The 26,959-nt window shown below is 32.4% G+C and overlaps 3 protein-coding genes and 1 long non-coding RNA gene across 7 annotated transcripts; 1 reads left to right on the top strand and 3 right to left on the bottom strand.

The window, feature by feature from the left end:
* Positions 1-1,663: 1,663 nt before the first annotated feature.
* Positions 1,664-6,721, bottom strand: LOC133817811 (uncharacterized). The gene is made up of 6 exons (XM_062250417.1): positions 6,212-6,721; positions 2,667-2,816; positions 2,138-2,304; positions 1,936-2,071; positions 1,801-1,827; positions 1,664-1,717 (listed from the first exon to the last, which is right to left on the bottom strand). The coding sequence occupies exons 1-6, from the start codon at positions 6,719-6,721 to the stop codon at positions 1,664-1,666; spliced, it is 1,044 nt and encodes a 347-aa protein (XP_062106401.1).
* Positions 6,722-10,544: 3,823 nt separating this feature from the next.
* On the top strand, positions 10,545-20,968 carry LOC133813928 (uncharacterized). The gene is made up of 2 exons (XR_009884762.1): positions 10,545-10,861; positions 20,544-20,968. It is a non-coding gene; the product is annotated as an uncharacterized LOC133813928 (long non-coding RNA).
* On the bottom strand, positions 11,673-16,757 carry LOC133795575 (uncharacterized). Of its 4 annotated transcripts, XR_009875378.1 has the most exons (12): positions 16,631-16,757; positions 15,302-15,402; positions 15,075-15,217; positions 14,661-14,741; positions 14,519-14,569; positions 14,296-14,425; positions 14,081-14,196; positions 13,899-13,963; positions 13,708-13,767; positions 12,930-13,624; positions 12,648-12,845; positions 11,673-11,868 (listed from the first exon to the last, which is right to left on the bottom strand). XR_009875378.1 is itself a non-coding variant. In XM_062233030.1 (6 exons), exons 1-4 carry the CDS (start codon positions 14,129-14,131, stop codon positions 13,324-13,326), a joined length of 477 nt encoding a protein of 158 aa, XP_062089014.1. In that variant the 5' UTR covers positions 14,132-14,279; the 3' UTR covers positions 11,673-11,868; positions 12,648-12,845; positions 12,930-13,323. The 4 variants fall into 4 exon arrangements, 1 of the variants encoding a protein (XP_062089014.1); XR_009875377.1 differs by lacking the exon at positions 16,631-16,757 and having other exon boundaries at positions 15,302-15,765; XR_009875379.1 differs by lacking the exon at positions 16,631-16,757 and having other exon boundaries at positions 14,081-14,163; positions 15,302-15,765.
* Positions 20,969-23,212: 2,244 nt separating the features above from the next.
* Positions 23,213-24,161, bottom strand: LOC133817803 (uncharacterized). The gene is made up of 2 exons (XM_062250407.1): positions 23,316-24,161; positions 23,213-23,224 (listed from the first exon to the last, which is right to left on the bottom strand). The coding sequence occupies exons 1-2, from the start codon at positions 24,159-24,161 to the stop codon at positions 23,213-23,215; spliced, it is 858 nt and encodes a 285-aa protein (XP_062106391.1).
* Positions 24,162-26,959: the final 2,798 nt, after the last annotated feature.

Below are 26,959 nucleotides of genomic sequence, written 5' to 3'. Positions count from 1 at the left end.
ATGACACGAAATAGAAATAGGCTAAAGACATTGGCTCCATCAATAATTCATCTTTTCCACGTTCGCGTCACTAGGCTCCAAGAATGGGAGAGATAGGGGTGAGCTTATAAAGCCCAGTAGGAAAGCAACTACTAACATAGGACTCAAAAGTTTAATACAACCCCTGCATGGTTAGCTTTGAAAACAAAACATACATCATCATGTATAAACCAAAATAGAGAAACCACAAATAATCATAAGAGCATAGCTACAAGTGCACATCACACTGTCCACTAGATCCCTAGTTCCTGTTACCCACCATAGAAAATCTGACATCCTAAACCGGGTAGCCGGACCTGATAACCACCACAAGGGGGAGGCTGAGAACACTTCCTGTATACAGATGCTAAGTCTTTACACCTACAGGTGAGTGGACACCTGATCTACCTATGATGACACAGAGACTAGGTCGTGAAACAACAACATGCATAAATCATGATCACTATGGCTCTCATCGGTATAACCAAATGCAGGTAAACATAAAAAGAAAGAAACATATTCCCTTTATATTTTAGAAAATTGGGCAGCATAACAGCTGCATTTGAATAAAACCCAAAAATCATAATCTGCATAAATAAGTGAATAAAAATATATTTGGCACCCAGTGCCCTCAGGACAGATCAAAAAACATGCAGATTAAGTTTTCAATTTTTCAAACATTTTATAAATATCAAAATTGGGATATGTTTAATGCAATTCAATACTAGTAAAATTAGTTCAATAGTCAAGTTGAGTCCCTACCTCTTTAGATACCTCCTTAGAATTTAATCCGAGCCCAAAGCGATGCTCCAAAGCTTAACGATGATCTTAGAGTGATTTAGTCCGATTCTAATATCAGGTTTTTCCTACGTGCACCAAATGAGCAAACGATTATCATCATAGCATTCCTTATTCAAAATAATGTCCAATGACATATAATATGACCATATTTAAAATTTCAAGTTCTGGAACCTCACCCAAGCAGTGCACAATAGCGGTTGGTGGCGGTACCGAAAAGATCGACGAATATATGCATGGCATATATCAAAACGATCCTCTCGATGAGCACATCACGGAAGTACAGCTTCGTTGCGCAAATGACCTCCGGTGTCGCGCGAAAAATGCTTCCAATGGGGCGGAGATACCCAAAATCTCGCTGGAGAAAAATGGCGAGTTGACCAGAATGACTTAGTGGGCGACGATCCTCTCGCGACGCTGATTCCAACAGTACCACCCACTCGCGGAACGGTGGTCGGAGTTCGCCGGAAAGTCACCTCAAAGTTTCGATGGTGAAACTTCAGAGTGATCGTACATGCGCTTCCTTGCTCCGATGGTCACCAAATTTCGGGGTTGTCGTCGTCGTCGGTCAGGGAAGCTGTAGCTCCAGCTCATGTTAGAAATGGTGCTCTGGTGGTGGCTGGTTTGAAGCTTGTCGTGCGTTGCTTTGGAGAGAAAAGAAAGAAAGAGAAAGAAAATAGAGAGAGAGAGAGTAGTCGGGGAAGAAGAGAGAAAAGAAAAAAAAATGGGACTTTGACTCAAGTGGGTCCCACCTCTATATAAAAAAAAATATTATATATTTATTTTTTTTCCTGAGACTTTACAGCAACTTTGTTGTAGTATTACACGAACTTTGCTATAGCAAAAGTCAGAGAACTGTCCTTGTCCACTGAAACTTTGTTGTAGCATTACACGAACTTTGCTGCAGTAAAAGCAAGTCAGAAAGCTTGCTCAAAATTGATGTTGTAGGATCATATTGACGTCGCTACAACAAAAATGCCTTACTCCGCGACACATTTGATTCCATTTTCTCTGCAACAATATGCACATTAAATCATCAAAAACCAAAATCTAAAAGAAAATATTTACTATATATATATAAGGATTCCATTTTCAGTAGAGAGCGACATTATAACCAACCTTTACAGGTATACCAATAAAGGTGAGTCCCAGAGCCAAGCTTGGAGGAAAGGCAAGACTATGTAAGGGTCCAACACCATTTTCGTCAACAGTTACAATTCCATTTGTTTCAAGAAATGGATAATGATATTTGAACCTGCAATTGTAAACATAGCATAGACAAGTGAGTCAAAATTTGTTTTGAGTTGGTCATTAATCTTACTTGGTTTTGTCTATAACCGCTTTCAAGCGTGAAGAAACTACAAGAGATTGTTTCAAATATAAATAAAAATAAGTTATTTGAAGTTCACCCAGTACGATAGAAAATGGTATCAGCACAAACTGAGGATCCATCTTGAAAAGCAACTTTACCATCTTCACAAACATGATCTATATGTTCAATTGCAATGTTTAAATCAGTATGACTTCCAAAGCCTACTTAGTATAATAACAAAAGTTGGTCACAATGTAGCGAAAGGTTATCATGACCATAGAGTCACATAAACAGAGATATAAACACAAAAATATATATTAGGATAAGGAACTTCTAAACATGGCATTCAAGATTCATACAAGATTAGAGGAAACACTAATCCCAAAATTATTTAAGGAATAGTTTCAATCCAAATCTATCCTAAAAGTGATTATATTATTCCTTGATAATGAAAAATGTTATTTCCATATATTGTAAAAACATAAAAATTTATGATATGTTAAGGTAGATATGCTCAGATTCAAAGAGACCAGCATACCATCATATGCTGCAATATAATGTTGTGGTTTTCCAACTTTCCCACTTTCACATCAGGACTCCTTGTGGCAATAAGAACTTCGTTGGCTTCAATAGCTATATCTCTAGAGATCTCAAAAGCACTAGCTCCAAATCTAATCAAAACCACAATCTATTAATTAAGTGGTGACTTGTTTAGTACCCAAAAATAGCAGTGCCTTGAAAAAGGTGAAATCCACAACAACATGATTGATTATAAGGCTGGGAAGATTAAATCGAACCCATTAAACTTGAAATCAAATCAAACTAGCTCTCTTCTCTACATTGTATGACTTGATATGCCACTTAAGTGACAGTTGATGTAGCAATTCTTTTATTCCAATAAGTTCAAAATTCTGGTAATACAGTCGGTACGTTAGCTACCATAGAAGCCTATATATATATTGTCTTCACTACTCTCATTTGGGGTTAAGAGATTCAGTAGAGAATTTTTTCAGCGTTTGTTTGTTATGTTTTTTAGAGCATTTTTTGTAGAGTGTTTGTACATGGAGCAAGTCTCCCTTTGTGTAATTTTGTACTTGATACTCAAGAAAGAATAAAGTCTAATCAGCCATTTTTTGGGACTATTCTACCTTGGATGTAGGCTTTTAGTTGAGCTGAACCAAGTAATGTGTTTGGTGTTATTTTCGGTTTTAAAGTTTTATCATTTTCGATTCTATGTTTCTGCATTACTCTTTCTTGTTTTGCTGTTCTTTAAGGGTGTAGGATTTACACCACATTTCTAAAACAGACTTGTTTAGTCCATATATGAATAGCACTAATTAGCACACACATTAGATCTGAGCCTAATAGAGCAAAAAAATTAAATAAATTAGACAACAAAAATTATATATACTGGACTGTTTAGTCAATAAAGAGTAAAGATCCTAACAAAAATTGTATCAAAAAAGTGGAAACCTACATAAAAATAGTATTCAAGCTAATAAACTTGGAATCTTTCTCAATATAAAGCTCTTTCATTTATTTTTAAAAGAAAAAAGAAAAACTCAAAATGAACTTACGTGGCCACAAAGATACTCCGCCAAATCATCAACTTTACAACCGTTTGATATAGTTCATGCTTTCAACTCATCTGACCCATTGATCATTTGGTTAGTACAAGAAATGGTTAATTTTTTCATTAATAAACAACAAATAAATATCTCTGTTTTTAGGATAATTTTGAAAATTAAAACCGAAAACACACATTGCAATATTTTAAAATAATTTTTAAAATTAAAACTAAATGAATTAGTATAACTAAATTTGGTTTTTTGATTCATTGTTGCATTGACATTGAGTTAATAGCTATTCGTCCAATAAAATAAATGAGTAAAAAGAAGAAAACATACCTGAATACATATAGATCATTGCATTATTTATTTGACAAGTTTATAATCCAATTTCACTTGTGTGATGTGTTGAATCTTAGGCCAATCTTCTCCTTCTTTTTCACATCGTTGTATTAACAAAAGACATTCATAGATATATAAATCAGTAAGAGAAGCCCATACATATGAAAGTCAGAATTTTAGAAATAATTCCAACACAAGCATATATATATATTGATAATATTCAAAATGTTTTCTCGATATTAAATTGAAATCTGAAAAGAAAAACAAACAAACAAACTATATCTCACAGAGACAAACATAAGTCTCATGTTCTTGCTCATAGCCAGCGGGAGAGATAAATAGAGAGGAGGAGGGACGAGATACTCAACAACTTCAGCACGTGCGTGGTCATGGTGTGCTTCAGCTGCATGAGTACCGGCGTGAGGGAGGCTTCAGTAGGGGCGTGGTCGTGGTATGCTCCAACGGCGCAAGGGTGAGAGAGCAAGGAGACTGTGAGAGAGAGATTAAGACAAAGAGCAAGGGAGAGAGAAACGCAAGACTGAGTGTGAGGGGGAGAGAGAGAGGCATGCACCGGTAGAGATTAGGGATTTGAGCAAAATTGTTTTAGTGCTTGCAACTAAAAAATTTTAATGAACCATAATACTAAAAATCCCCATTTCGATTTTACAATGAAAAACACAGCCCAATTCGAAAAAAATTGTCTCTCTTATCCTTTTCTAATTAAAAGTTTTTAGGGCTTGCTCAATACTCTTTCAGGGCTTGCAAAGCCAGTCCTTAAAAGTCACTTAACCAATTTTCTTTCCTTATGATATTTTAGGACTCACATATTTTATTAGGACACTCATTGCGAGTCCTAAAATGTATTTTTAAAAACTTGCATTTAGATGCGTGTCCTAAACAGGTGACCCGTAAAAGGTATTTTGTAGTAGTGTGCATATCTAGTCATATTATCATATAACTCACGTAATCACATAATTACACACATATACATCACATAAACATATAATATCCATAAATTTCCATCCTGACCCCCTAATCAAGACCTTAAGCCTTAATAGGTAATTTGGGACGTTATAGGGTTGCTCTCAATTGGCTTTCTATAGAAACTATTGCATTTGATCTTATGTGTTTTGTGTGTTTTGGCAGATTTTGAAAGTGTGGAAATGACTCTAGAAGGAATGAACAATATGGGAGATATGTTCTCATAATTGTCTAATTAATGCCCTAAATAGAATGTGTTCTAAGATTGATTGTGAGCATCTATTGATTGTGTAGAACCAGTTTTGTGCATTTATGATGCTCATATTGTGTTAATATTTCAATATGGTCTTCCTTTGAGTTTTGTTGAATCAGATTGTTTAGCTGTCGTGATTGCTTTTTTCAAACGATTCTCTTTTTGCTACGGCTTAGGTTTATTGTTAAGAGAATATTGCAAGTTTGTTGTCTAATTCTCCAAGAGTGTCCTTGATGCATGTATGTCGTGCAACTAATAAGGCTACTCATGGATTGGTAGTGCATGCTCTTAGGATGGCTGACGACAAATTTGTATACCGGGAAAATTTCATTTTTTTTCTTCTAAGTTGTTTATAGTCTTATAGACTGAATGACATTATTAACATTTTCAATTATAAGCAGTAATGTGCTTACCATGAATTTCAGCTCTAAGCAAATATTAGCTTGATATATATTTACATACATATAATTGTTCTTGGTTGATATTACTTCTAACAATATTTAATGCGCTAAATATATGTTTGTCAAAAATAATTACGAGTGTTAAAATTAATACTGATAATTCAATTTACGTACAAATATTCCAAACCATGCATTTTATTGCATCAAACCAGGCACTGTTCGAAATTCAGAATATATCCTTGTATATATAAATATTATATATATTAGCTAGATAGCTCGTGATTTCGTTTGCAAGCAGAGAATAGATGACCAGAAAGTACTATAGATCACATACTCATATACATCAACCAACCAAACACAATTTAACCTCATATTAATTTACATACGGGCTAAACGTTACATGGATCGTTGATCAAATACACTAAATGAAACGACAGCTCATTTGCACAAACGGCAACGCTCGCACACTATTTCAATGTTTTCGATTGACCAAAATCTTATTGATGGTCAAAGCATTATCGCAAAGCCAACGAAATACTTCGCTCTTCCCGCCCAACACAGACTCATATCCAGTAAGTGAGGCGTCACATGATTTGGAATCACTGATGGCGACGTTGACCCAAGTTTCGACGTCTTTATAGGCTTTGGCTACCTGAGCGGTGACGGAATCTTCGAGCTGCTCGGCCGCGTCGATGTAGAATTCGAGGCAATCCGAGGCGCCGTCCTGGACTTCAGGGTCGACGTTGGCATCGTTTAACAAGGTCTTCACGTACTCAGAGACATCAGAAGCGTTAGACGCCGCTTGCCGGAGAGCAATGAGCCCTAAGCCAGGTAGGTTGGCGTTGTGGATGTTGGGATCGGATTGAAGCATTGAATTGCAGAAATCTTTATGGGCTGCATTCTGGCACACCTTCGAGATAAGCTTGTGGCCTATGTGGTGGCCACCTTTTTGTTTGTTGTCGTCGGCTGCGATGATGGGTTGTGGCGAATGGGAGAGTAGAATGGTGACCATGGAGAGGAGAAAGAAAGTGTTAACGTAGTACTCCATCTGATTTTTATTTTTTTAGTTCTGCCTTGTGTCTTTTTGTTAACTCTTGCTTCTAATGATTAAAAGTATGTTGTGTTAATTAATAAATAATGAATTAATATGAGGAGTGGTTTTTGGTTTGAATGAATAACCACTCAAATCGGCTATTTGTAAGGAAAGATAATATACAAGAAAGCGTTTTGTTATACGTCAAACTACTTAAGATTATTTTAATTCAAACTGTTCTTTTGTTTTCTTACGTTTTTAACAGCCATTTGCATGGAATAGGAACCTCTTGTCCTGATTTCTTGTTAATTATCTCTTTAGCCCCTAAATATATATGTATATTTTGTTTTTTCATGTACACAGCTCTAGGAGTAGGCAAACTAACCAATTTGCCAAATACCTCATATATCTAATTTAAATTTTACTAAATTTATAATTGATATAATTTATTTGTTGCAAATTATATCACCCATAATAGGCTCCTAGATTGACACCTGAAATGTTAGTGCAAATACCAAGAATAAAAAAGAAACAATATAAGTGTCCTACATCCAATTTAGAGCTCCTCCACTAGCTTGAGTCATCAAAGTACAATCGGTACAATGCAAGAGAAATACACGTGTTCATTTTCAACTCAATTCTGAAATGTAATCTTTCACACACACCATCGACAACATGATTCAACTCTTTCTCACTTAACTCAGAACGTCAGAAAGAGCAACACTCAGAATTCTTAACCGTGATCTCCAAGATTCACACTACAATCTTGCTCTCTCTCTCTCTCTCTTGTAAGTTCTCTCTGATTTTCTAGCATTTGAACAATTGTAACAAGACCCTTTTGTAGAAGATGAGCCGACGATCTTGAAAGAATAATATGGATAACTAAAGTCAACAACCAATGAAATTCATGCCGACCTTTAAAAAAATAATAAAGTTGTTGACCAATGAAAATAAGTTGTGATGATCTTTACCACAAATTTACACCTTAATTCTTACAACTTGGAAGTCTTAAATATTTTGACGGTTAATGTCCAAGCTCTAAGAGCATCATGTTATTTCAAGCTGCAAATATGTTGAGTAAGCTCATGAATCATTGAGCTTAATAATAGTTAAAGGTTGTCTTTTATAGACACTTTTTCGAGTTATAAAAAATGATCATATATCTTATGTCTCACCCAATTCAATCGATTTGTCAATATGCTTGGTTTTCTCATGATAAAATTTGGTTCTTGCGCAGGTAAATTAATTGATTGTGTCATGCCCCAAGTATATAATAACCATAACTAGGCTACATAGTCAAAAATCAATATTCTACCTTTGTTTAAAATAATATATAAGTGATACTTATTATTTTATTCATACGAAAATAATATTAAGATCACTTTGCCCACATGTATAATCTCGAAAGTAATATCCTACAGTTATGCGATCTTAGCTAAATTCAATTAGTTTTAAATCATAAAAAATCATACTTATCAAAAAATTAATTCGTGTGGTATGCCCTACCAAGTTTAATTATATTTTATTTTTTAATTTTTTTCTAACTATTTCAGTATAACGGTAAATAAATGTCGAACACACAAGAACTACTATTTAATTTATTATTCAAAATTGAAAAAAGAATTAAAAATTAGATTTTAAACTTTGAAATTAAAAATAATAACATAAAATAATGAACAAGACAATTGCACTGAGAATAATAATTTAGAAAAAATAGTTAAGAGTTATTATCACTTTCAACATTCATTCAATATTAACAATGATTAATAATAAGAAAATTTGCAGCTAAATTTAGAAAAGTATCAAAAGTTTCACTTCTTTTATACTTAAATGCCAAAACTTTTTTTTAAAAATTACATCTCGTATTGGTTTTGCATTTTATTTTCAATTTTACCATTATTTTTTTAATTACATATTTAACGTTTTGTATACCGTTTTTTTAAAATTTAATGTAACTTAATCTATTCTCTCTCTTGTTTTGAGATCTCGTTGACCACAATAGCATCCATTCCGTACATGTGCCAGACCATTAGGAAGAGCAGCTGCCGAGGAAGCTTCGCCTAAAGTTTCATCGTCATCATTCGTCGGAAGCCACTGCACGCGTCGGTCAAATACGACTTCGACGAAATTTTAACACTCTTTTCTAGAAATCTCCGGCCACATTGGATGTCGAGGTGGCACCATTAGATCAAGCTTTTCAAGAGGAACAAAACCTAGTCACTCATTGGATGTTGGGGGTTTCTTGACGTCGCCGAAGAAGATGATGGGGATGAGTTGTTTTTGTGTTTTATTTGAAAAGTAACTTTTATTTTACTATTAAATTTATTTTCAGCTTTGTTTATAAAAAAATGGAAATGTATCTTCAATAAGCGTAATAAGCAATTTATGTGTTATATTTAAAAAGTAACTATATATGTAGTTGCTTTTTAATTTGATTCACTACTACAAAACTGGGCTTTCCCGACACCCTACCACGACAGTCAACTATGTTGACTGTCGTAATTGCTTAGCGGGACTCTACGCCGACAGTTAAAAACTGTAAGCATAGAGACCAACGTCGACAGCTAATAACTGTCACCGTTGCTTTTGACTGTCGCTATTAACCCCAACGCCGACAGTTAATTCGAGACCAATGCCGACAATTAAAATGTGTCGCTATTGACCCCAACGCCGACAGTTAATTCGAGACCAATGCCGACAGTTAAAATGTGTCACTATTGACCCCAACGCCGCAGTTAATTCGAGACCAATGTCGACAGTTAAAATGTGTCGCTATTGACCCCAACGCCGACAGTTAATAAAAGTCCAATGCCGACAGTCAGAAAATGTCGCCAAAATTCAAATAAAAAATATAAAATTATAATTAATGAATAATATAATTTTAAAAATAAACTAAATTATGTAAATATATATTTATAAAATTATGTATTTATTAAAACCTTTTAAAACTATATTTTTTTTGTTTCTAAATTTTTCATATTATTAACTTTTGTATTTATAATAATTTTTATATCAAAACTTAAATATATTATTGTTTAACATATTTATAAAATTAACTATATTATTCTTTAACATATTTATAAAACTTGTATTAGTTACAAAAGAATTGTTTTATTAATTGGAAAAATATTGTAAAAAAATTAATGAATAGTATAATTTTAAAAATAAACTAAATTATGTAAATATATATTTATAAAAATGATGTATTTATTAAAAACTTTAAAAACTAGATTTTTTTTGTTTCTAAATTTTTCATATTATTAACTTTTGTATTTATAATAATTTTTATATCAAAATTTAAATTTATTATTCTTTAACATATTTATAAAATTAACTATCATTATTATCATTATTTATTGAGGAATAAATAATAAGAACTCTTTCAATTTATAAATGAAATTTATTAAGAATTGAAGATTTTACATTTTAAATTGTGAGATTTAAAATTAAAAAAAATTTGATCGCTCAATTATTATATTATTTATGAAAATAATATTAAAATATTTTAAATTTCAATAAAAATATAATTATATTAACTCATGGTGATAAATTGGTTTAAAATGCCATCTAATTATTTTTTGGGATTTAAAAATGATTTAGATAAATATTTTTTTTAGCATATTTAGATAAAATATTTGTTTAACATAAATTTTTTTTTACGTAAATTAACAAAAGAGAGTACCTAATAAAATAATTGATAAATAAATGAAATAATATATTAAATATCAGATTTTATTTAATTAAATAAGAAAATGGAGTTAAAAATAAAAATACTAAATCCTAAATGAATCCCTAGAATCCCCTTCTCTCTCCTCTTTTTTATTCCCAGCTCGATACTCTTTCTTTTCTTCTCTAGCATTTCAGTCGGCCAGACCAGATGAGCCATCTCCGGCCACCACCAAGTGACACGCACCCCGCCACGAGCTTCCTTGGCCCCCGAAACCGCCAACCCGTGAAGCTCGCCTCCCCACTCGCCGGCCTCCGTCGCGACTAGCTCCTCAAAGATCCGTCGTCGCTATGAGTTTGGAGGATTTTTCTGGCCTCCACCGTGGACGATGAAGGCTCCTGCCGGCGACGACGATGGCGAAGGCGATGACGAAGCCTCCTGAGCTGGTGAAGTTCTCAGGCGTGGGTGGTGCTGCCATTCTCTTCATGGTAAATTTCTATTAATTGGCACTTATGATAATAACATCTTTTGATAATATTAAGCTTCATATGATTTGAACCATGCAAATTATCTGTTTTGATAGAATGAAATATGAATACGAGGTGTTTGACTTAATGATATCTGTTTTGTGAACAATTCCATTTGATGTCATTCATGGATTGATGGGTACTTCTCTGATATTGCTAAAATCATTGGGGAAGTTTGGTTGAGATGGTGATTGTCGCTGAAATGAGCAGTGACTCATTCTAACTTTTAGGAATGGCAGAAAGAGGGATTTTGCCTGAGTTCTTTGCCCAGAGGTCTCGCACTACAAGAAAAAATGCTTTTAATAACACCAAAAATGTGTTATCAAAACCTACGATAACACTTTCTGATGTGTTAAGACAGACTATGTTATCATAGGTCAGGGTACTTTACATAACACTTTATCAGTGTTATACGGATGTGTTATTGTACTGTCAACGATAACACAATTTCTGTGTTATATTAATATATAGATAAGTGTTGAATTATGTTATTTATAGTCGATACTATAACACTTTTTTTGTGTTATAATACACTTTAGTATAACACTTTTTTTGTGTTATACTACACTTTAGCATAACACTTTTTTTGTGTTATACTACACTTTAGCATAACACATTTTTTGTGTTATACTACACTTTAGTATAACACATGTGTTATATTAGCTTAGAAAAACATAATCTTTTTTTACTTACACAAAACTAGGAAAACAAATATGAAAGTTGAAGCCAAATAAGATAACATAAAAAGATTTTTATTAATTACTCAAATATAATTACTATATTTAGTCTACTAGTCTAGGCTTAAAGAAATCATATTACAACATAATTTATGCCCAATTCATATTCCTTTATCACTAAATACAAAACAAGAAATGTATACAAAAATTAGTGAAATAAATTCTTCCATTCTAAAGGCCTCAACTACAAATGTTGTCAAGAATTGCTCCAAAGAAATCATCTCAATATACCTGCACATTGTAAAAAAAAGGTCATTTTATTATTGAGAACATAAGAGTTAATAACCATATATATATATATATTACCTTTATTAGTTATATTCAAAGGTATCATGTAGAGTTATTAATGACCGAATATTAATTCTGTATTCCACAAATACTCTACATGGCTATCTATCTAAATGGAATTTTAACAAATTTGACCATATATTATAAACAAGGTAGCAGACATAAGTGAAAGAAAAAAAAATTAATAAACTTAAACAATACACAAATAGCAAACATTCAAACTCGGATTTAGAGCATTAATCTCTTTCATATTTATAGAATACCAATAAAGCAACAACAAATGACATGATAACACCAGACACATATCAAGAAAAATGCTCTGTATGTGCAGGTTCTACTTATTCAAACCCTCATTTACTTCTGGCCTAATGATTGAGATCACATCTATACAAAATAAAAAATACTAACTATATGCATTCTCTTTGCTTCTATCCTTCCTGGCATACACATAGGTCAAGGGTGGCCTATCATATTACCAGTCCAAGTTCTAATTGAGGGTATTCAAATCAATAATTCATGTTATATGAACAAGGAAATAAAACTAACTCTTCGTGAAACCTCACAGACCAACCTTCACAAGATATGTCACATTGTCATTGCTATGCATATGAGATGGGAAAAAATATTATTTAATAGAAGTCTTTTCATGGCACCAAAGTCGCATTCATAAATCAACAGAAAAGTTACTGAAAATGGAAGATAAAGAAAACAGTAATATGCACCAGCGCAGATAGAGCAGGTTTTTCTAGTTGGAGATTTTGATGGTCAACATGAGATTGGCAATGAATTTCTTGTGTTTGAGCAGGTTGTTGTTTAGAGAGAACCAAGGAAGAAGACTGAAGCTTGTGGGCAACAGTTTGCTGCTGTCTCTCATTCTTTAACTGTTCCTCAAACAAACCATATTCCTTGGGCTTGTCCCACTGCAGATTAATTTTCAAGCCCTTATCCTCGTAAATTACAGATATAAGACTGAAAAATAAACAAGGGTGAACGAAAGAACATACCAAGCTTTCACGAGTGACACAATTATAATAATACTTATGCCCATCAGGGCAGGTATGCTCACTCCAATCACATTCTGGAAGTTCAGGCATCTGAGGATTTGCAGGCACTGCAGCTCTGGGAATATTGTAAGCAACTTCCCGAGAACTACTTCCAGTTGGTAGAGGTTGCATTAAACATTTCATTAAAATAACATAGATAAAGTTCTTAATTTAAAAAAAAAATGAAGCAGAAGGAATACAATATAATATTCTATTGAATAAACCCCTTCAGATGCTGCAAGCACTCTTCTGGCCGCACTCAATTGAACACCAAAAGTGGGACATATAGATAGAAGTTATTAAAAAATAAAAACTTCAACATATAACATGCAATACTAAAAAAAATGCAAATTAACTAGCTAAGATTATTATTGGTTCGGAATACCGGTTGTCCACTAGTCTGAGACCACTTGTGCTGCTCTAGCATTTGTTTCAATGGTTGCATCACATGCAACTGTCTTGGAAAATCACGAACTTCACCTTGAAATTGTTGAGAACTTGCTTTTCTATTCTGCATCTGAGATAACTGCGGAGGTTCCTGGTTTTCCATCGAAGAATCTGCTTGTGGTTGTTTAGTTAACGAGAAATGTTGTGCCAGATGAGGTGCATTAGGCCGGTTATGCCCCACCATGGAATCACCCAGGTTGGTTGTTGTCCTGGTACGTATATCCACAAAAACAAAATTTAAATACAGTCAACAAGAAAAAAAAATGAATGGAAGTAACATGAAAAAAGTTACCTAACAACTGGTTCTTGAGAATGGGGGCCAAAGGGCATGCCACTAAACATCTTATTGTTCCTGGAGAGAAATTTGAATGGGGCACTTGGTTATCAATTATAATACCAAACAGTGACTAAAAGGATCAGTTATGAAAAAAGAGAAACGGTATGAGGAATTCCAGTTCACAAATAAGTAGAACAGAGCAAAACCTTGCTTCTCCATTCCTAACTTCCTTAGGTTCCGCAAAACGTACAGCTATTGGCTTATCACAACCCTTCAGTGACACCAAAGGAAAAAGGAAAAATAAACAGAATGAATAGATAATAGACGCCTCCACATATACAATGTAAATTGCAATACATATATTCATGGAAGAAAAAAAAAATGTTACCCTCATTGTGTAAGTTCCGTTTAATGCTCTGATTGCTGCAACAGCCCTCATTGGATTTTCTCATTATCTAATACTTCGATAAACTTCCGGATTTATGGCCATAAAAGGAACTAAGTCTTATTTTAAAAGAACTTGCAACTATTAGATGATAAAACAGAATTTTCCAGCATCCACAAATAATAAAATCTGTCAAAATAACAATTGAAGATCCTCACCTCTTGTAGTCCCTTGGTTCAAAGTATTACCCAGAAAAAGAATTTTCTTCATAATATCTTTTAATTTGAGGGAATTTCGGACTTATTAAACAGAGCATAAAACTACCCAAGTCAAAACAGATTCTCAAAACTGCATGGAAGAATTTAAGTAGCATAGGGATCTGTCAATACAGTACAGATATCAAATTCTGCAAGAAAAAATTCATCATCAAGAGCTGCTTACCTCTTCACATGCAGAGTTCACAGTGTTCAAACTCTTTTTAAATTCTGAAATCTGTAAGACGATGAGAAGAATTATACAATATAGATTGTAATAATAATAATATTTTAACCACCAATGAAAAGCATAAAAAATATCACCAAACCTGGCAGTTGAACTGAATCTTGAAAGAGAACACTTGCAATTTTGATTCCACTCTAGGAACTTTCATCAACTCCATAAAATACTAAAATATTAAAAACATAACAAAATAAAAAATGACCTTTTGGGACTATTCCGGCCATGATAGAATTCAAAAGGAATCTATATGCTCTCAAATTGACAAGTAAATAGCTAAATTTCAACTGGACAATAATGATGTACAACAGTAGTAATTCCAAGTTTCTATTACATAAATTGCTTTTTCTTTTAAGTAAATAAACAGAGGGAAATTAAAAGAAATAAAGGAGTTTGTAAGAAACTAATAAAATAAATCAATAAGTTCAAAACATTTTACTGTTGTGTACTTTAATCATAGAAAGTCATTCATGGACAAGAAAAGATGAATAATGCTTCTTACCTGTTCACACTTTCCCAGGCTCTCCTTGTCACCTGTGTAACCCTGATAATCATATAATAGAAACGGTCATAGCCAGCAACAGAAAGAGTAAGAGAACAAGTCATAATGCTATATTTTGAAAGCTGAATTACTGTTGCTGAAGGCTGCAATTAAGGCATAGAACAGTCAAGTTACAATGAAGCTTAGAAAGTAAGAATTATATATATAAAGTTGTACAAATTTGTCACCGTTCGCCTGGGTTGTCACTCCGAGAAAGAGGCACTGCTCACGGCTGTCACACGAACGGTCTGCCCATGCCCAAGTGTATTTCCTAAACTACTATCTAGCTCTAGAAGACAAACAAGCTTCTAAAAATAAGCTCAGAAACTATACATACTCAATAAACTAACCTTGCATTTCCTAAAGTTTCATGAAAAGTTTAAGAGAAACAGTCAAGAATAGACATAAAAAGGAAGTGAGGAAAACAAGAGAAGCTTACATGACAGAGAATGACAGAGGTGGAGCCATTATAGCCAACCACAAACAAAAACCCCATGTGGCAGCAAGGTCTAGAGACTAGCTTAAACTTAAACTCTCTAGACCATTTCTTTTTTTTTTCTTCAGAATTTTCACATAAATGTAGTCAAAGCTCAAAGGCCTCCAAACATAAGGAATATCACCACAAATAGAATATAGATTAATATGAGGAAAGCATCAAAGGATTTAAACAAAAATCGGGTCACGACTTGATTATCATAATTTCCAAGTCCGAGAACAGATATCAATGCCAATAACATGTTATGGTTACAAATTGTTTAAAGTTGATTGTTTCTCAAATCATCTCAAGAAGGGAGAATCTTAACAGTAGTTTTAATAAAACATTTTGCAATTGAAATAGCCAATTGGCTTCTTGCTAGAAATCATAGAGAGATAATTTGAAGAAAAAATTGCTCATGAAACATTACCCATGGCTGGCTAAAGCATAAACAGGTTAAAAAGCAAGGCAAAAACATATATATTAGCATTGCTTCTCTATACAAAAAGCATGGGATTTCCATAAATAATGAAAGTAAGAGATCTCAATTCCCAACTAGAAAATCAAAGCAGAAATATACCAACTAGAATGGGAAGCAAGGAGGATTTTTTTAAAGATGTTTAGGTAGGAACACAAGTCCTTGGCAACCTAGTAAATTTCAACTTAGTATCAAGATGATAATTAGAAACAGAACAACTTACCTAGCAGATTTATAATGGAACAAACAGAACAACCAAATTGAATGGATTATAGGACCATTTGAAAAAGATACACAGTTGCCAACTTTCTTCACATAAAAGGCAAAAGGATTGCTATTTAATTTAGAAAAAAGATTGCAAAACTGAAGTTTAAAGACTTCAATATAACAAATTCCATAGACAAGCCTATGTGCCATGCTAAAAATCTGGCCCCCGACAATGACATGACAAATTCAAATGAGTAATTCATCCCAGAAAACAGAGCAATATATATATATATATATATATATTTTTTTAAAAATCCTGATCAAAAGCAGGGTAGAGAGCAGCTTTACTATTTTTACCCAAATTTGAAGCCACCAGGGGGGTAAGGTAAGTTGGTTTGCTCCAAAAGGAAAACCTTTTTGAGTTCCATCCCTGTTATCCTGGATGTTTTGCTCCTCATCTTCTTCTTCTGCCCAATTACAGTCTGCAAAACTGAATTTAACAGAAAAAATTACAAGTCAATCATCATTCAATAGAAAAATCAGAGCAACAATTTAAATGCAGATAATTCTCTCACCCAAAACTCTTTAAGAATGAAAGAACATTCACTTTAAAAACAAAGGAGCCAGAAAATTTCAGTGCAACAGATGCTGTGCCTAAGAACACCTTGATATAGAATTATACATAAGAAAAAAATTATGACAATTGTTGAACAAAAATAATGAGAATAATTATTTATAAAGCAGCTGAAATGAATAACAGATGCTTTTCCAAAAAGCTTTGCTCAACAATAATTGCAACCCTTTAATTTCAGTAGCAACACAGGTCAAACACAAAAATTGTAATTATGAAAGAAAACCAGTGACAGAAACTCACACAAAACATCATGTGTAGATATCCGCCTTTTGGGATCTCGAATAAGCATTTTCCTTACTAAATCTTTGGCACCTTCAGAAATACTAGGCCATGGGTCTGTTGAAAAGTCTAGGTCACCATGTAATACTTCTTCAAATATCCCTTGCTCGCTCTCTATTGAAACCAAGGGAAAAGAAAAAAGGTCACAAAATACACATACAGAGACACAAATAGAAACACAGATACTAAATACAACAATGACTAACAAGAAGCATCTTTAAAAATCTTACCTGCCCAAAATGGAGGCACTCCACTTAATAGATTGTAAAGAATCACTCCAGCACTCCAAACATCTGCTTCTGGACCATACTGCTTGCGTAAGACTTCTGGTGCAACGTAATATGGGCTACCAACCACATCACTAAATCTCTCTCCTGCAAATGGGAATTGAAAAATAAAAACAGATTTTTTATTAGCTTCTCATACAAATTATGGATCAGATCTAGTTCTATGTTGTGTTAAATAAGCACAACAATGCATCATATAGCCAGAGAATAGCTTTCCATTAACAGTTGCAGTCATTAAATAACCCTTGCAAGCTGCATAAAGAACAAGGAAAAAAGAAAGTGTTATTAAGGCCTTTTTAATAATGTTATGTTATGAAGACATAAAAGTAACAGAGTTTTGTGGACATTACAAGTGGGAATCCCCTTGCAAAGAGCCCAAGACCCACAACAGAAACCAGTAGCACGATTATAATAGGACTAAATAAGCTATTTATGAAGAAATTTTTGCTCTTTTGGCTAGACTTTACGCGGATATTTTTCTTTTCATAATGTAAAATTTTATTGTCTTATTCCTTGTGGCATTTCTAATTTCTAATTCATGTTGATTGCAACTTATAGTTTAGTCCCTTCACTTATCTTTTTTATTCTCTCTTTTCAATTTGAATATATTTCAAACCACTTGTAAAAAAATTTGACTGAAATTTATTAGCTATTGGGATCTGACAATGAGGTTTAGTTTTAGTCAACTTTCTCAAAGTAGTAGAGACAGAAATGCATACACAGCACACACACACATACTTTCATTGTATGGATGAAAATTTATTGAACCAATTCTCTTTTGAATTTATATCTCTCACTTTATTTCTTATGTTTTTATTCTCTTTCCAATATCTATTATCTTTTCTCTCTCTTATTCTTTTTCTATTTTTCTTGCTAATTTCTATTTGCACCAATAACTTTATTCTTAACAAAGTATCTCTGTTTAGTTTAGAATAGTTCCCCCCCTCTTCTCTAGTTGATGCAGAGCACATGAATATATTTGAAAACAAAAAACTATTTTTGTTTTCCTTTACAGTTGTATTATTTGTTCCATTGAACCAAGAGTCATGCTACTAAACAAAAAAAAAGTACCTATTCTAATTATGATCATAATTACCATTATTTTCAATAATTTTGGGGTTGTAATTCAGAAGAAAGAAATTAGCACATGAAAGTATGTCTTAATAAAAAATTGACTACATTTTAGGTATCCTGTTCCTGAAGCTGTCACTGTCTTATGGACATGCTCTGTCTAATGACATGCCTCTTCCCTAAAATTGTTGTCCCTCAAAAATCCAAGTTTTGAACAAGGTCAAATGAAACTAGGACAATATTTGTTATATCTCTCTATTGAAGTTGTCTGAGATGTCATGACAAACTCTTCTTCCTGTTCCTAAAAGTTTAACCATGCCTAAAATTATGTTAGGGCAGACAATCTCAACATCCTTAGCTCTTACATTATAGGGATAATGTTAGGCAGTCAACTTAGTCTACGATTTCATCAATTTGTCCCTGTGGTACATTCTCTAACAAGTATTTGGTCTCGAGTTTCTATCAATGTGTGGTCTGTAAGATTTTGAACTCATCTTCACTAACATAAGAGGGTCTTATTCGCAATTCTGGTACCGGGATCTACAAACAAAATCCTCTTAAGTAAAAGGAGGCGACTTCAAACCATAGGGACATCACCTTGCTAGAAATCCAAGGCCAAAGATTGTGTGGGAAAAGTTCAGCATGCAGAACTATTTCTCATGAAACCTTAGGGTACTGCATTTTCATTTTCTGTAATATTACTTCTAAGAAATATCATTCCCATCAAACAAAAAATCATAAGTTTGGATAGTTTTTTGCTATGTCAATTAATAATCTTTATGTTATTATGAAGTAACATTTTTTTTCTTTATTTATCAAATCTAAAAAACCAAATACACAAGGCTGAGTTTCATCTGGATGTTGACTTTATCACTACATTACATCATTCATTCTATTTCACACATAGAACTATGACATAACTAACTTATTCAAAAAAATTAACACATCGTCTAATTAACCACAAAGCCTAAGACTGATGAGCAAAATACCCTCTCCAATTCTAGTATAACCAAACAGTGTATCACTAGGCAGAAAGTTTATCCAAGTAATATACCTCCAACCCGGAAACTTTCGACTCCATGCGAATGCCTGAACCAATCAATCTCATTTCACAAAAATGAGAAACTGAGCAATGCATTACCCAAACTGCAAAGAGAAATCTAAAAAATAAAATGCAAGAGATTTTTAATATCTAGGGGAAACACAAACCAATTCGAGAGTCAATTTTGGGGCTTTCGGAAATCAAAAAAGAAAACAAAACTACATACCAATAATAATAGCTCATTCATGAAAGAGAAAAACCCTCTCAAAATCAATTACTCTTTGGGTTCTTTCAAGCCTCTGAATAAATGGAGAAACGAGAAAGAAGAAGAGAGAGAAGAAAGGGAGCTAGAGAGAGAGCAAGGGAAAGAATTTGGTGATGGTGACGAGAAGATTACCTGATTTCAAACCAAAGCCTCCAGGGAAGATCGTGCCTCCTAGCCTCAGAAGGGACTGGTCGATTATAATGGTGGGTATTGTGTAAATGGAAGATTCGATGCAGGGAGAGGCACAAATGGGTGCGAAGAAGAAAACGGGGGAGTTATAGGCGGGCTAGGAAACGGGAGAGTCAAAGAAGTCGATGAGGCGAAGCCGCAGAGATTGAGCCAAAGAGAAGTCGCCTCTCTGTCGCCGCCGACGAACCAGGACTCCTATATCGCCTTCGAATGTGGTCTCATTTTTCTTTGAATGAAATGGGATGTCTTTCATGAAGGGGAGTGAGAGACCGAGAGAGATAGGTCTCAGAGAAAAAGTATGTAGAGAAAATGAAATAAAATGATAAATAAATATTTTATATAATTGGCGGAAAAATAAATGAAAAGTAAACATATATGGCGCCTAAAATTTTACTAAGCGCGCCTTATAATTTTAACACATGTAGGATAACACTTTTTCATTTGTGTTATACTTTAATGTTGTAGTAGTCCTAGTTTGTTGTAGTGTCATCATAATTGGATAGGATCAAGGAGGATGATAAGATGATTCAAGCTGAGGGAGTGGAGTCCCTTTCAGAAAAAGAGCTTATTTCAGCCTGTCAAGAACGAGGCATACTTGGAACACTTTCAGTAGAGGAAATGCGAGAAGAGATTTGAGCTTGATCTAGACTTCTTTAGTTTGTTCATTGATTGAAGATAGACTGAAACATGTCTATTAAATTTATCACTTATGGTTCATGAATACTATATTTTCATGGTGATTTCACCTCATTTGTTACTGTCAGGGATGTCAATAAGCCAATGTAAGCTTTGACTAGCTGCAACCTCTTCTAAACAGCCCATAGTTATATCATCAACTTACGTTTGTTTGATGTTTGAAGTATACTATAAAGAACAATATACATCATATCTTATTATATAATGCTGATATGGATCTATTTTAGTTTTATCTTTTTTGAAACTCTAACTTCATGTAAAAGATCAATAGCTAATAAATTTTTATGTTTTATCATTTTGCATTTGGCTGTGTTTTGCCATTCTACAGGTTAGAAAACTTGATTTGAGATATGGTAGTGCACTTGTTGGACATGTGATTGAAATATGGAACATTAGTTATATTTATCATCACTCTAGCTACAACATATATAACATATAGATTGTTTGTTGTGATTCTTCTACATGCACATAAATATTATAAAGATTGTAGGTATAAATATATGTGTGTGTATATATATATATATATTAGTTATCGGTCAAAAGTGTAGAAAATAGTATAAACTAAGTTATGATGTAGTTTTCTATGTATTTTAGGTGGACAATAGATTTATATCAACTTTCAATTGGAAAAACAAAATGTATATAAATTTTTTACCATTCATACCTTAGTTATATTTTATTTTCTCCTCTTTGCATTATTATTTAATTATTTAATTCTGATTTGACTCACTTTCATTATAGATTATAACATTGTAAATGTGTGATGTGCTGAGACAGACTTCAAAGAAACTTTTTTTGCAATAGTTTGCAAGAGGTATGCCTCTATCTTTTATTTTAATACTATGCAAATGTTAGAGGAGTTTGAATATCTTAAATATTCATCCATAGTGAAGTAGGTTATGTGATTGTTACTGTGTGCTGCGGTGATAACGGAAGGTTGAGAACTTGTGTGTTTTAGTGAAGTAGGATCTGAGAAATTTGTGTGCTACGGAGATAAGAAAGAAAACTTGTGTGTTATTTGAATTGATATTGACAGATGGTTGGATGCTAGTATGGGGAAAATGTTGTTCGATTTTATGTAGACTTGTCTATGATTATCCTATAATTGAATTGTGTTTGATTGGTTTGATTATAACATATACTTGTATGAATGTACTTATTGCGTGTTGGCATACACATATAGCATAACCTTTTGTACTTTTTGTTTTAGATGATGTTAGTTTTCTTCTTGTCCCTTGTCTAATGTCTTTGGTGAGGTGATTTATAACATTGAACATCACTTTTTGTTCTTGTAATCACGTTTAGGATCAATAGTATAAAGTGCTATACAAAAGTTTGACATTATTAGCATATTGGTTGATAATTCATAGTTATATTGGACTCTAAGTTTCATTCTTGTGGACTAGCATTTATTGATTTTATCAGCTTCGGGGTATATTTTTGTTTTAGTGTTGGTGCTTAATTTTTTTAGATTTATTAATTTTAGTGTATATTATGTATTTATATTTTTTGTTGGATACTTTGCTTCTAATTTTGTTATGTTTATTCAGATTCAGGGTATATATATAGACTGTTCTATTGGTGGCCTTTGTACCCTGTATATAATTTTATATTTGGTATTTTATGGCATATTTGTGTTGTGTTTACTATGTTAGTGCTGAAGACTTTGTTTATTATCTTGTTATATTAATTAGCTTTAGGGTATATTTGTGTTTTGATGTCAGTGCTTATTTTTGTTTAGATTTGTTGATTTTAGTATATATTATGTATGTATTTTTTGTTGGATACTTTGCTTTTGGTTTTGTTATGTTTATTCAGATTTAGAGTATATATGTGTACTATTGTAATTAAGTTCTTTTTTGTGATTCATTTTTTTACATTCATTGATTTTGGTATATATATATATAAATATGTTTTTGTTGGATATTTCTTTCAAGTATTATTATGGTTAATTATATTTATGGTATTCATTTTTTTTGCCAATGATGTTAAAATAATGAGGATGCTTATTATGTTGGTGATTATAGGATTTATTGTGTTCTTATATTTTTTAAAGGCATACAAAGTGTCATAAATGTCCATAACAAGTCATTCTTTTTTCTTTCTGAAATCCTTATGATGATTAAATTGGGGGTATTTTATTATTAAATTGGGAATTTTGTTATACCGTCTCAAATCTTGTCGGCATTATTGCAATGTCATTTTTTGTTTAATAATCTCTAAGAGAGATTAATCAACTAATTTTACATATTTATATTGTTGGTTCTCTCATTCATTCGTTAATATATTATGGTAAGATATACTATTTAATTATAATTTGAAGTCTTTAATTCATTGGTGCAGGGATTATCATAGGACTCACTTTTAAGGTGGATGCCTAGATTTATTAGGAAGAATATTTTTTTTTTTTTTTGGTAAATCAGTAAGATTTCATTACTCCAACAAACAAATACAAAAAGGCCATCTTAAACAAGGCCTAAGAGACTATCTGTACAACAAAACCATTATAAACCCTCAAACCAATCTAAGTCTGTGTGACTCATTTTCTTAGGTCTTCTATAGTAGACTCTATTTTTTACATTATCTTTAACCAACTGAACAACTACATCAATATGAAATTGTTTTTGAGACCACAAAACCTCATTACGCCCTTTCCAAATCTGGTAAGTCACGGCTGCAACTGCAGCAGAGTACAAGAGCTTCCTGAACTTACTAAGCTTAGCTCTCTCAATCCAACGCAAAACAGCCACCAAAGAAGATGCATTTGCATTCCAGCCCAGCCAAAGTTGAACCTGCCGAAGGCAAATCAAACTGATGCTACAACCAAAAAATAAATGAGTAGCACTTTCAGGTTGACTATTACAGAGCAAGCATGTAGAGTCATTAAGAATATTAAATCTCTGAAGCCTCTCTTTAGTCTTTAACCGATTCTGAACAGCAAGCCAAAGGATGAAGCTATGCTTGGGGATATTTAATCTCCCCCACACTTCCTTGCACCAATGGACAGTCTCAATTATAGGGCTAAGTAATTGATAACCCTTTCGAATTTGATAACCAGTAGTGCTTAACTGCTGAAGAGATCTCAAATTTTTAAACTGGTCCTTGACTTGAACGATTTTTCTCCAATACCAACTGCTCTGAACAGGGGCAACATAATCCCACCAATCCTTATCTCTGATATAAACATCATGCACCCACTTAACCCATAAATTGTCTTTCTTTTCTGCAACAGCCCAAATATACTTGTCAATGGTAGCAATATTCCAAATATAACAATCCTTGAAACCAAGGCCTCCTGCTTTTTTTGGTTTGCAAATCTGGTCCCAGGCAATATTACCAGAATTCATAGAAAAAACTTGACCTTTCCAGAGAAAAGCTCTGCAGATGGCTGAAATTTTAGCCAAGACTCTCTTAGGGAAAATCATTAGTTGATTCTAGTAAGAGTGAATTGACAGAAGAACAGAATTAATTAAGGTCACACGCCCAGCAAAAGAAATATTTCTGGAACTCCAGCACTTAATCCGAGCAGCCATTTTATCTATTAAAATATCACACTCTTTCACTGATATTTGCTTGGAACAGATGGGCATTCCCAGATATTTAAAAGGCAAAAAACTCCTACAGAACCCCGAAGCATCCAAGACTTGCTGAGTCTCATCGTCAGTCATACCACAACAATAGATGGCAGACTTTGAAATATTAGGAAGAATATTGAGAAAAGAAACATGATTCAGTTTGCAGTGATTTGGAGAAGAGAGTTATGTTGTCTTGTTGAGATTTGTTGTATTATATATTTTTAAGTTTATGGATTTATAATATTATAATGAATTTTTATTGATAATTATTTAATATCATGGGGATTTGATGTATTATTTACATTTCAATTGTATGAATAAAAGTTGTATGTATATGAATTTTTATTCTGATAAATATAATTTTTTTTACAAGTTATGTTAATAATAATTAATTATGTGAGTAATTTTTTTATTTAAATTTATATCAAACTTCAATTGTTAAAAATATAATTAAAAATTTTAAAAAAATATATATCAAAAAATTATTATTTATATATATATATAAATTTAATGTTACGGCGACACTTATTAACTGTTGGCCTTTCCAGCAACGGCGACACGTATTAACTATCGGCGTTGCCAGCAACGGCGACACGTATTAACTGTCGGCGTAGTCAGCAACGGCTACACGTATTAACTGTTGGCGTAGCCAGCAACGGCGACACCTATTAACTGTCGGCGTAGCTACCCTACGCCGGCATAGGCAAATACGACAGTTAGTCGACTGTCGTCATTGCTCAATAGCGACAGTTAAAAACTGTCAGGAAATCCCAATTTTGTAGTAGTGATTAAACAAAAATTAATAATAGAATACCAAAATGTGTATTTATTATTATAAGGCTTATTTGCATGGCAGGTCTTTAAATTCTACATGTTTTGGCAAGTTGGTTCCCAAACTATTTTTTTGGTAAATTGGTCCCCAAACTTTTTATTTTGATGCAAATACGTCCCTAGGACTAACTGTGTTAAAAATTCTATTAAACAAAAGTCATTAAATACAATTTAGTCCATAAACTTTGTGAGTATTGGAAAATTGGTCCCCCAGTTTATTATTTTTAATATGAACATTTGATGTTAAAAATAGAATTAAAACTAAACTAAAAAATATATAATATTTAAACTAACAAAAAAAAATTTGTAAACAATAATGTTAACTTTTATAATTGTATGAGATCATATTTAATATAGGAAAAATTACCATTTTGGCTCCGAGGGTTTAACTTCATTACCAAATTTATATATTTATAGGTGACAAAAAAAATTATATATTTATAATATTTTGTAACAATTATAAAATGAAATAATAAAGTGTAAAAGATAAATATATGAATGAATTTAAATGGAAGATTTTATTATTCTAATTTAAAAAACAAAAAAATATTTTAATATTTTTTAAATCCCAAAGTAATTAAAACTTGGTAATTGACTTAAACTGAGGTGGACATAATAAATATTATTAATTAATTTTACAATTGTTTACAAAATATTATAAACATATAAATTTGGTAATGAACTTAAACCATGGTAGCCAAAATGGTAATTTTCCTTATCTTAAATATGATATCATAAAACTATAAAAGTTAACATTATAATTTTTGTAGTTTAGTTCTAATTCTATTTTTGACATCAAAAGTTCAAAACATTTTAACAATAATAAGTCTGGGGAATCAATTTGTCAATACACACAAAGTTTAGGGACCAAATTGTATTTAATGCTTTTTCTTTAACAGAATTATTAACAGTGTTAGTCCTAGGGATGCATTTGCATCAAAACAGAAAGTTTGGTGACCAATTTGCCAAAAAAAAAATTTGGGACCAACTTGCCAAAACATGTAAAGTTTAGGGACATGCCATACAAATAAGCCTTCTTATAATTCAAAAGTAACTTTTAAGTTTTTTTTTTATTTGATTAATCAAAAAAATAATTATTATTCCCATGTAAATTATATTAGTGAATTAAAACTTTTTATTAAAATAGTTACTATATAATATACTGAAAGTAACTTGTAATGATAAGTTATACAATAATTTGTTATACTTTATTGTAACTTATTAGTGTTCTAAAAAATTAGTAATCGGTAACGTAAAAGTATCTTAAATAATAAGACACTATAATATAACTAAAAAATGACTAATCAGTATTTTAAGATATAAAAATTTCAACAAATAAATTTTGGAGGTAACCAAAATGTATATAAAATAATATGCTCTAAAAATAAACTTTTTTACGAAAACGTAACTAATTGGTAACTTATGACCATTTTAAGTAACCAAAATGCTTCTTCTAAAAACCTAGAAAAATGAAAATATGAGATTTCGGGAATGTTTCCAATTCATGTATATTACTTTTAGATTCTAGTATTTTTTGATGAAGTGACAAGACATTTTTGCCAATAAAATTTTGTAGGTGATTTTTGTAATTATTTTATGTTACGTATATAGTTGTAAAAATTCTTTTTTTTTTTTTTGTGGTGAAAGTACCAAAACATTACATTTTCTTGCATTTCAGAAAGCCTGACTTTTGATCAGTTAATGACCATGTGCCAGCTAGTGGTTGGTCCATGTTTTTGTACTTTCACCACAAAAAAATAAAGTTTTGGTATTCAGTCGTAAGTAAACACAAAATTCAGGTATTTTAGCCGCAAATT

Source organism: Humulus lupulus, chromosome 1, assembly GCF_963169125.1.
Source record: "Humulus lupulus chromosome 1, drHumLupu1.1, whole genome shotgun sequence".
NCBI classification, from domain to species: domain Eukaryota; kingdom Viridiplantae; phylum Streptophyta; class Magnoliopsida; order Rosales; family Cannabaceae; genus Humulus; species Humulus lupulus.
The sequence above is the reverse complement of the archived record's forward strand: the minus strand, read 5'-3'. Positions and strand labels throughout refer to the sequence as shown.

Excerpts from the sequence above, each read along its gene's own strand:
- LOC133817803 (XM_062250407.1), bottom strand. The coding sequence starts at position 24,161 with ATGATTTTCCCTAAGAGAGTCTTGGCTAAAATTTCAGCCATCTGCAGA.
- LOC133795575 (XM_062233030.1), bottom strand. The coding sequence starts at position 14,131 with ATGAGGGCTGTTGCAGCAATCAGAGCATTAAACGGAACTTACACAATG. Across the intron at positions 13,964-14,080 it reads ACGGAACTTACACAATGAGG|GGTTGTGATAAGCCAATAGC; the intron begins GTAACATTTTTT and ends GTGTCACTGAAG. Across the intron at positions 13,768-13,898 it reads GTTAGGAATGGAGAAGCAAG|GAACAATAAGATGTTTAGTG; the intron begins GTTTTGCTCTGT and ends ATTTCTCTCCAG.
- LOC133817811 (XM_062250417.1), bottom strand. The coding sequence starts at position 6,721 with ATGGAGTACTACGTTAACACTTTCTTTCTCCTCTCCATGGTCACCATT. Across the intron at positions 2,817-6,211 it reads TGTTGGGCGGGAAGAGCGAA|ATTGTGGTTTTGATTAGATT; the intron begins GTATTTCGTTGG and ends CTTAATTAATAG. Across the intron at positions 1,828-1,935 it reads TTATTGGTATACCTGTAAAG|AGAAAATGGAATCAAATGTG; the intron begins GTTGGTTATAAT and ends ATATTGTTGCAG.